General features: G+C 58.1%; 1 protein-coding gene across 1 annotated transcript; it reads right to left on the bottom strand.

Moving 5' to 3' along the window:
• Positions 1-7,122: 7,122 nt before the first annotated feature.
• LOC116818726 (claudin-3-like) lies at positions 7,123-9,295 on the bottom strand. The gene has a single exon (XM_032769904.2). It carries the CDS (start codon positions 8,338-8,340, stop codon positions 7,696-7,698), a length of 645 nt encoding a protein of 214 aa, XP_032625795.1. The 5' UTR covers positions 8,341-9,295; the 3' UTR covers positions 7,123-7,695.
• Between the last annotated feature and the right edge of the window lie 300 nt (positions 9,296-9,595).

Raw genomic sequence — 9,595 nt, 5'->3', positions numbered from 1 at the left:
GGCCTTTATAACCGTTAGCCCAATGGGCTGTGGGAAACCCAGCTGTAATTCTCCCCTTGTCTGATATGGAGAAAGGAGACCCCTGGGGCTCCCACCTCCCAGGAGAGGGCACCAATCACTGGACTTTGGGCTAGTCCAACGTAGGGTTCTTGGAATCTCTATTTTGGATAAACACTTAACTAGCCTTTGGGCCAGAGAGCAGTAGTGTGTCTACAGTGCATTCAGAGATGTGATTGCAAGATGTGTAGACGTACCCCAGCTGCCTTGGGCAAAGCTAGCTCCAGGAAGCCACGGCGCCTAGAAAATCACAGTGATCCACAAAGCCTGGGTCGGGCCCGTAGGCCCAGACAGTGCATGGGGAGAAAGAGGCACCTGAGAATGGGATCCACAGAAGCCAGCACATTAGGAAAGGAGCTGCCTAAGCTGCCCAATAGCAGATGCTGGTGAGAGGGGTGTGTCCTAAACCCTGCTCTGCATAGGGAGTTGGGAGGCCCTAGCTCTGCTGACAGTGCACAGCGATGAACCCCTTTCCTGGAGCTGGTGTCTCAGCTGATTTTCACAGGAGGGCCTGCTGCCCCCTCCCTTGTAGCTTGTGACCGCATGGCTAGAGCGCTCCCCCAGGATGTGGGAGACTCAAGTTCTCAAATCCCCCCTCTGCCTGATGAGGAGAAACAACGAACAGAGATTTCCCACCTCTCAGCAGCATGCTCTAACCCAGAGATAGGCAACCTATGGCACGCAAGCTGATTTTCAGTGGCACTCAAACTGCCTGGGTCCAGGGGGCTCTGCATTTTAATTTAATTTTAAATGAAGCTTCTTAAACATTTTAAAAACCTATTTACTTTACATACAACAATAGTTTAGTTATATATTACAGACTTACAGAAAGAGACCTTCTAAAAAGTTAACATTTATTACTGGCAGGCGAAACCTTAAATTAGAGTGAAAAAATCAAGACTCGGCACACTGCTTCTGAAAGGTTGCTGACTCCTGCTCTAACCACAGGGCTCTGGGGCAGTCTGACATGGGCCTTCCTCAGTCTTTGCTGATGAAGCTGTTCTGCTGTGGATAAATTACTGACTAATCATTGGGCCAGTGAGTGAGAGAAGGACTCTGTAGCCTGGTGGTTTGGGCAGCTTCCTAGGAGGCAGGAGACCCAGGCTTTCCCCCCCTACTCCAGTGATTATTTATCCAAAGTGGAAAAACTCCAACAGGAGAGACTGCTGGAACCCCGCATCCCAGTATGCCAGCCTGGGGATTAGCGCACTCTCCTGAGGGGTAGGAGACCCAGGTTCCCCATCAGGCAGGGAGAGAATTGACATCCCAGAGTGCTCTAAGCCAGGGGTGGCCAACCTGTGGCTCTGGAGCCATACGCGGCTCTTCAGAAGTTAGTATGTGGCTCCTTGTATGGGCACCGACTTCAGGGCTGGAGCTACAGGCGCCAACTTTCCAATGTGCCGGGGGCAGAGCCGGATTAACCTTTTGTGGGCCCGACGCCAAACATATTTGTGGGCCTCCATGGAGTCAATGGAGCATGGAGCGTGGAGGTCAGTTCCCAGAGTGAGGGGCCAGCCAGAGGCAATGGAGTGTGGTGCGGGGAGGTCACTCCCCAGAGCGAGGGGCCAGCCAGAGGCAATGGAGCGTGGTGCAGGGAGGTCAGTCCCCAGAGTGAGGGGCCAGCCAGAGGCAATGGAGCGTGGTGCAGGGAGGTCAGTCCCCAGAGTGAGGGGCCAGCCAGAGGCAATGGAGCGTGGTGCAGGGAGGTCAGTCCCCAGAGTGAGGGGCCAGCCAGAGGCAATGGAGCGTGGTGCAGGGAGGTCAGTCCCCAGAGTGAGGGGCCAGCCAGAGGCAATGGAGCGTGGTGCAGGGAGGTCAGTCCCCAGAGTGAGGGGCCAGCCAGAGGCAATGGAGCGTGGTGCAGGGAGGTCAGTCCCGCAGAGCGAGGGGCCAGCCAGGGGCAAGATGATGGACAGCATCCCGAGGGCCAGCCGGGATCATGGGCCTCTTTCCGTCATCAAGTGTGAGGACACTAATTTTACAAACCAGCCAGTGCCAGACGCATAGGCTGCCAGCCCAGTGCTGCCAGCCTGCCCTTCCCCTCTGGGGTGGGGCCTATTGCTGCCGACACAGAGCCGCCCCGCCCAAACAACCCCCGACTCATGTGGCAAACCCCTCCGGATCAACTATGCCAAGCGCCCCGAGTCACATCCCACACAATGCAGCAGTGCCCTGCACAACATCACCCCTGCCAGCCGCCCCACCAACAGGGCGACAGCACCACCCTTCGAACCCCCACTTTCTAGTGCCCCAACACACACACATCTTCCCCTGGCCCCTTCAGCACCCCTCAGGCTGCCCACAGACCCACTCCCCAAGCCCTGCCTAGGGCTGGCGCTTCCATTTAGGCGACTAGGTGCCAGAGATTGGGGGGGGTGGCATTTTCCCACCCTCGGAGGCGAGTTCTGGCGGCGGGTCGTTCTCTCGCTCTGGGACCCGCCTCTGAAGTGACCCCGACAGACGCAGGAGTCGGAGGACCCCTCCGCCGAGAATTCAGCGATGGGAGCTGGGAAGGGACCTACGCCTAGGCAGGGCAGCTCGACCGGGAGCGCGGTGAGGTGCCAGGGTGGCTTTCGGTGGACTCCCACAGGCGTTCCTGTGGGGTCCGCTGGTCCTGTGGCTCCGGTGGAGCATCTGCAGACACACCTGCGGCAGGTCCCAGGAGCGCGGGACGGCGAGCGGCAGAGCACCCCCCGTGGCGTGCCGCGCTGCTTGGGGTGGCAAAATGCTAGAGTCAGCCCTGCGCCTAGGTCGCCAAAACCCTGGCGCCTGGCTCCGCCTGCCTCCCAGCCGCCTCACCAGCCCTGCTGAGCACAACTGTTCGCTGGGCGGAGCTCGGCAAGCGCAGCCGACGCGTCCCAGAGCCGGAAATCACGCCGGTTCTTGGGGTGGCAACGATCCCCCAGGCCAGGACCTGCCCCAGCTGGGCTCCCTTCAGGCCCACTTTGCCTGGAGGGACCAGCCAAGCTCTGCGCAGCTGTCCCCCCACACACACCTGGCGGACTGGTCAGGCTTCTGCACCAGTCCCAGGTGGCTCAGCTCGGGAGACAGGTGGACCCCTCAGGGTGGTGGGAAGCAGAGACTGCCCAGAGCTGAGGTGCACTGGGGTCCAGCCAGGGGGGCTGAGAGGAGCAGGGGCGGAGAGGTCGGGGGTGGAGAGGAGCCCTCAGCCAGGCGGGGGGCAGGCCGAGAGGAGCAAGTGGTAGGCGGGGGGAGCCAGCGGGGTCTCAGGGCACAGTGCAAGAGGAGCAGACCGGGGCCCCTTCTGAGCATGGGCCCAGCTCCATGGAGCCACTGGCACCATTGTAAACCCGGCACTGGCCAGGGCGTGCTCACTGCTCAACCCCTGGCTCTGCCACAGGCCCTGCCCCCACTCCACCCCTTCCCGCCCCCTCCCCTGAGCCTGCTATGCCCTGGACCTCGCCCTCCCCACCCCAAGCCTCCTGCATGCCACAAAACAGCTGATGGGGAGGGAGGGGGAGGCTCTGATCAGCAGGGAGTGCTGGGAGGCAGGATGGGGAGCTGATGAGGTGGGGGGCTGCTGACGTATTACTGTGGCTCTTTGGCAATGTACATTGGTAAATTCTGGCTCCTTCTCAGGCTCAAGTTGGCCACCCCTGCTCTAAGCATTGGGCTAAACATACTGGGGAAGGCAGCTCCTGTTCCTCCAGCTGGATTTTGAATGGGTCCTGACCAGAGCTGTGCTTGCTGGATTAAAGCTAGTTCATTTCTGCCTCTGATTGCAGTGTAGCAAGATGGGCATCAGTGCTCCTGCTTGTCTTCTCTGGTGAGGGTCCTGCTGCCTAGAGGGAGGCAGCAGAGTGCATACCCAGAGGCAGAAATACAGGCATCGAGGCAGCTTTCCTCTGAAAACGGAGGTGCCGCATGAATTTAGGTGCCTGTGGACGGTTAGGGGCAGCTGAGTGGAGGTTTGTGGTTCGCAGTGGTGCCTAAAAATAGGATTTATATCTGGGGCTTAAGTGCCTAAGTCATCTAGCTAGCATGACTGAAACAGCAGTGATGATCCAGTGGTGCAGGCCTCAGGGCTGAACAAACCCACCTGGAACTCTAGTTACGTGCTCCTGTTCCTAGCAAGCACCAGGGGCTGTGCTGCCACGTCTACATTGCTATCTGTAGCCGGGCTAGCTAGATGAAAGCTAGCATAGACATGCCCACCAGGTGCACTCACACAGTTGATTGCAATGTACACATACCCTAAGGGTGTAAAGAGACTTAATTTGCAACAATTTCACCAGGAAGTCTGGGAAAACCCAGGTAAATTCCATCCCTAACTCCACCTGTCTTTCACCTTTGCTTACATGCCTCTTAATGGTGCAAGGCCTCTTGACTCTCTGGTGCACATGGATTACAATAATCTGCACTTTTGCTGTACTCATGTACTCGCCCTTCCAGCCTGTGTCAAGCCCTGGGGGTCTCTGTCTCCTCTTGCAAGGATGTCTGTGGTGCTGAGTCTCCATGGTGTGTTTGGCTGGATGGGTCTCTGGTGTCAGCTCTCACATACTGCAAGGGTGTGTGTGGTCAGGAGGGACACCAGCCGCCAGTGAGGTGGGGTCTGAGGGCAGGGTCTTGTATGCCCCATATGGGAGTTAATATTTATGGTGTCCAGGGCCCAGGCTGAACCATGAGATCAGGAGATGAGCAAGTGAGGTCCATGCTTTAGACATAGGTGTCCTGAGTTTTCTCTGGGAGAGGACGAGCCCTGTGGCCCTCAGCAGAAAGTTAAAAAGGGCAGTGGCAGAGTTGTGGCTGGAAAGCTAGTGGGTCTGGGTCTGCCCCTGGCACGCCACCTGAATTGTCTCTTTTGTGTTCACTGCAAGGGCCAAGGCGGTGCTGGGCCCACAATTGCAGCCGCCAGGGTATGGAATGGCCCTGAGGGGTCAGGCGAAGAACACTGCCTCTCCTAGGCCGAGGACCCAGCCGATTACTGACTCCACCTGGTCAGTGTGCAGCTCAAGCCAGCAAGTCACATACCAGGTCAGTTTGTCCTAAACGAGCATTTTTGTTTCTGATTATCTAGGAGAACGAGCCGGTCAGGCGGGCAGACCTACCAGGTACTGTGGAGAGCAGAGCCAGGTGGGTGCCAGATCCGTTAGAGTGTGGTGGGCAGCAGGGCTCATCTCTGTCCGATCCCCAGAGAGTGCAGAGCTCTGAACTGCTCCCCTGCCCCGCGAAGGACTCTCTCATGGCCTTGCAAAGGAGGGTCACTTCCTGGGTGGGACATCTACTTGGTAACATGGGGTGAAGGACATAGCCAGTCAGGGCCTGATCTCCGCACCTGCCGAAATAGTTTCTGTGGCTCCTGAGGTGTGAGGAGGTGGCAGGTGTGGGATGGAGGCGAGTCTCCATGAGCAGCTCCATTCGGAAAGCTGCACTGCGGTAGAGCCACTTCCCCAGCTACAAGAGCTCCGGTAGATTACAGAGCGGGACAAGCTGGATGTCCTCATGGAGGAAAGGGGGTGGGGAGCAGGAACCCCTCAATCTTAGTCACTGTACTGGGCACTGCCACCCCTTGTGACATAGGAGCCCAGGCTGGGCCTTTGCAGAGCTCCATGCTCCCCACACAGGCCGGGGGAGCTCACCCTTGGCGTGTGTGTTTGCCTGTCTAGTGAAGTGTGGAGGGCAGGAGGGTGTGGCCTGTCCATCTCACGCACACTGTTCTGCTGGCAACAGGCTAATGCAAATAACAGCTTGCTCAATCCTGCCCTTCCCCCATACAGGGAAGAGACCTGTCCCCACCTAGGCAAGCCAAGAAATACACTTTGAACTATACTTGGCAGGGAAAGTAAACAGAGCAGAACCTGAGCTGCTGCTCCAATGTCTGTTAACCCATCAGGTCATGGCAGCAAGAGTGTCTGGGCATCTCCCCAGGGCATGGGGAGAGAACCCCCGCATTGGAATGGGACCCCACTCTGTCACTCATTGGGATGGTGGGACCTGGGGAAAGGTAAACCCCTGGGCCCGCTGTTCAGCCCTAGCCTGGGGAGGTAGTGGAGAGGGAGCTTGCAGCATGAACCCATGGGAGAGGGGAGGGCTTACTGAAAAGTAACCTGGCAAGTCTCTTTCACCTGAGCTCTCTGGTTCACCCTTGCCCTTCCAGACAGAAGCTCGAGCCAGGGCTGCAGCCTGCAGCCAGAGGAGGGAAAGCTGATTTCTAGCACATTGCTTCATACGCCGGAGAAGGACATGTCACTCAGCTGTTACTGGAACTGGACAACTTTATTGAAAAATGTAACTCAGTACAAAGCAGTGGAAGCGTGACTGCCTAAGCGTGTAACAGGGCACAGCCTGTCCAGCGCGGGCAGGCGGGTGCTCAGAGAGACGATCGCCCTGCACGCCTCCGCCCCAGTGTCTGCTGGCCTGCTTTCCCACCATGGCAAGGGAGGGCTGTTCATTTCCCTCATTCCCACAGAAGCCACCCCAGAAGGATCAACTGTTCCATGAGACCAAAAGATCAGCTACTGTTCCATGGCCTAGGATAAGTCCCAGCCGTGCAGGTGGGTGCTAGGAGGCAGCGTGTCCCAGCAATAGCTTCCTTCACAAATCAAATCATGGTGAAAAATCTCTCCTAGATACAATAAACCGTTTGTATTTACACAGCCATGAAACCCGCAGATGGGCACACCCAGCTCAGTATGGACCCAGAGCGCTTCACTGGCAGAAGGGTCCCCCCATTCCCTGCCCAGGACTCTCTCCACACCTCTGCCAGATTTCTCCCCCCGTTGCCACGAGCCACCCCCATTCTCCAGCCTTGGCTTAGACTGCTAAGATATGGCTTGTTTAGCTCTCTCCTTGGTGGGTAGGTGAGCGCCTGGCACCTGCCCTGCATGTTCCCCGCCTCTCCCAATGGCCAGCGCAGAGCAGTGGGGCGTAAGTCAGAGATGACTCGGGAGAGAGCTCAGAGCCCTTTGGGGGCAGGGCATGGAGCCCACCGCCCTCCTCTGCTCTCTCTGCCCTCTCCCAACTCTGCTCTGAACGATGTGGGGTCTCCCCTCTGCTCTATCCCTCACAGAAAGGACAGGGCGGGGGGCGGGGTGCTTCCACCCATGCCTCAGAGAAAACTCCTGGGAGGTAGGGAAAAGGAGGGGGTCCTAACAGCCAGGGCATAGCCAGTGCCAGCTGGGAGAGGCTGCTGGCACATTCAGCACAAATGCCTTTTCACCCTAAGTTACCTTCTGCCCCTCCCTGCCCTGGGGCCTGACTTTCAGGCAGACTGTTTGCCAGGGTGCCAGCTGAGCCAGCTGGAGGAATCTGTTGGGTTTGAAAGAGGAACGGAGCCCAGTAGGGTTTCTCCAGCCAGTGGGGATGAGGGTGTCTCAGAGCTGGGGTGCAATAGATCAAAGACAAAGTATCTACAAACAGAAAGAAGAGTCTTATCAGGGTCTTGCTTCCCCTCGCCAGCAGCCCTGAGGGAGATGGAGCAGTTCCTCCTCTACCCAGCCCTTGAAATGACAATCAGTCTGGTGAGCAGCCAGCCAACCATTGTCCTTGGGGTGGCAAGGGGTGGCTGTGTTCCCCAGGTGTCCTAAGGGCTACAGAGAGCAGCGGGGGAGGCAGTGAAGTCAGGAGCAGTCTGATGAATGGATCAGGACAGGCAGGAGGGGTGCTGGGCTGCCTTCCTCACACGTAGTTCCTCTTGTCATAGCTGGGCCCGGTGGATCGGGGAGCAGAGTAAGCCACCTTGCCTGGAGCGTATTTATCATCCTTGGGGGGGCAAGAGCAGCAGAGCAGAGCCCCCCCAAACAGCTGTAGTGCTGCAGCTGCCCAGCCTATGTAGAGGGAGGCTCCCAGCTCCCGCTTCTGTGGCTCTAACACCACAGGATTGTAGAAGTCACGGATGATGGTGTTGGCCGACCAGCACACGGGGATGAGGGTCATGATCCCAGCCAGCAAGAAGATCACCCCAGACACAATGGTGATCTTGGCCTTGGTGGTCTCATCTTCCACGCACCTGGTGCACTGCGCTCCGATGAGGGCAACCATGAGCCCCAGGATGGCCAGCACGATGGCGATCACCACCAGGGCGCGAGCCGCCTGCAGGTCCTGGGGCAGCGCCAGCATGGAGTCGTAGACCTTGCACTGCATCTGGCCTGTGCTCTGCACCACACAGTTCATCCATAGCCCCTCCCAGATGGTCTGGGCTGTCACGATGTTGCTCCCGATGAAGGCCGTCACCCTCCACATGGGCAGGGCACAGCACAGGATGGTGCCCACCCAGCCCATCACCGACAGGGCCACCCCACCGATCTCCAGCCCCATCGACATGTTGCCACACCCTAGGTACTTTCAAGGCAACGGCAGAAAGGGAGCGGGACTCCTTAGCTGGCAGCACCTGCGGGCACCTGTCGCTGTCTGTGTAAGCTCCAGAGGATCCGCTCACTCCTGAGTGCACCTGTGTCGGTGGCTGCCTTATATGAGTGAGTGGAGCCAGGGCTGGGCTGCATTACCTCAGTGCTGCTCACTCACGCAGGGGTGGGGTTTCACCAGCGGACTCTTTCCCTTTCACTGACTCCTCTGCCACCACCCCAGTCCCACTCCCCCTTTGTTTATGGAGATGGCATTGATGAGAGAGGAGAATGGGGGAGGAGGCAGGAGGGGGAGGAGCTGGAACCCTTCCCCGCTGGGCCCTGAGTTCCAGCCTGCTGTTTTCATGGCCATCCCTGGTGACAGATGCTCGCTGGGCTAGGTGCCAGGCAGACACAGTGCTAGGGATTAGGAGAAAGACTGGAGTGGATTCCTGTGCTCCCTGGTAAGGGCCACCTGGGGGTGTCATCTCAGACTCCAGGGAGGATGCAGCAGACCCTGTAAATGGCAGGAATGGGACACTCTGGTTTTAGTAGCTGCTCCTGTTCCAGGGTCAGAGAGGAGGCCATGAACCCAATGCTGTGTCCAGACTGGTGAGGCCCACGGGTGCATACCCGAGCGTCCACTCCTCAGACTCCAGGTGGCGACATGCAGCGGGAAAGCCACCGACACCAAACCATCAGCCTGCACACCTGCCAGCGCCGACTGTCACAGACACACGCAGTCAGTATCGACGCAGCAAAGCCCTGCCTCAAGGAGTCAGCCCTGGTGCAGCGGCCTCCTGCTGCTCTGTTGGTATGGGCAGTGGTCCCAAAGGCCTGGGAGAACACACCAGCCCCATCCCACCGGGCTGAGCAAAGTCACGGGTCTCCTTGCCTCTGGACAAGGGAGGGATTCTCTATTCTCTACCCCATCCACTTTCCCCTTCTCCTCCGGACTGGAAAATGTGAAAGGAAAAAAAAGCGAGATTGGGAGGGCGGGCTGGGGTGAGCGGATTTTAGGTGGGAAAGACCTGCTGGGCTGGAGACAGACGGAGATTATTTCCCTGTTCTTCCCCCTTGGAAATCTCTCCATCCTCCCTCAGGCACAGCTAGGGGAGCTGCTCTCCACAAAGGGGACCAGTCTTCTATCCCACAGCCCAGGCTGAGTCCTTAATGTGCCTGTTTCTCCAAACATACCAACCAATTAACACCCCTGCCCCCCCACCCCGCACTAA

The sequence above is a fragment of the Chelonoidis abingdonii genome, chromosome 20 (assembly GCF_003597395.2).
Source record: "Chelonoidis abingdonii isolate Lonesome George chromosome 20, CheloAbing_2.0, whole genome shotgun sequence".
NCBI lineage: Eukaryota > Metazoa > Chordata > Testudines > Testudinidae > Chelonoidis > Chelonoidis abingdonii.
This window is presented reverse-complemented; position numbering and strand designations above follow the sequence as displayed.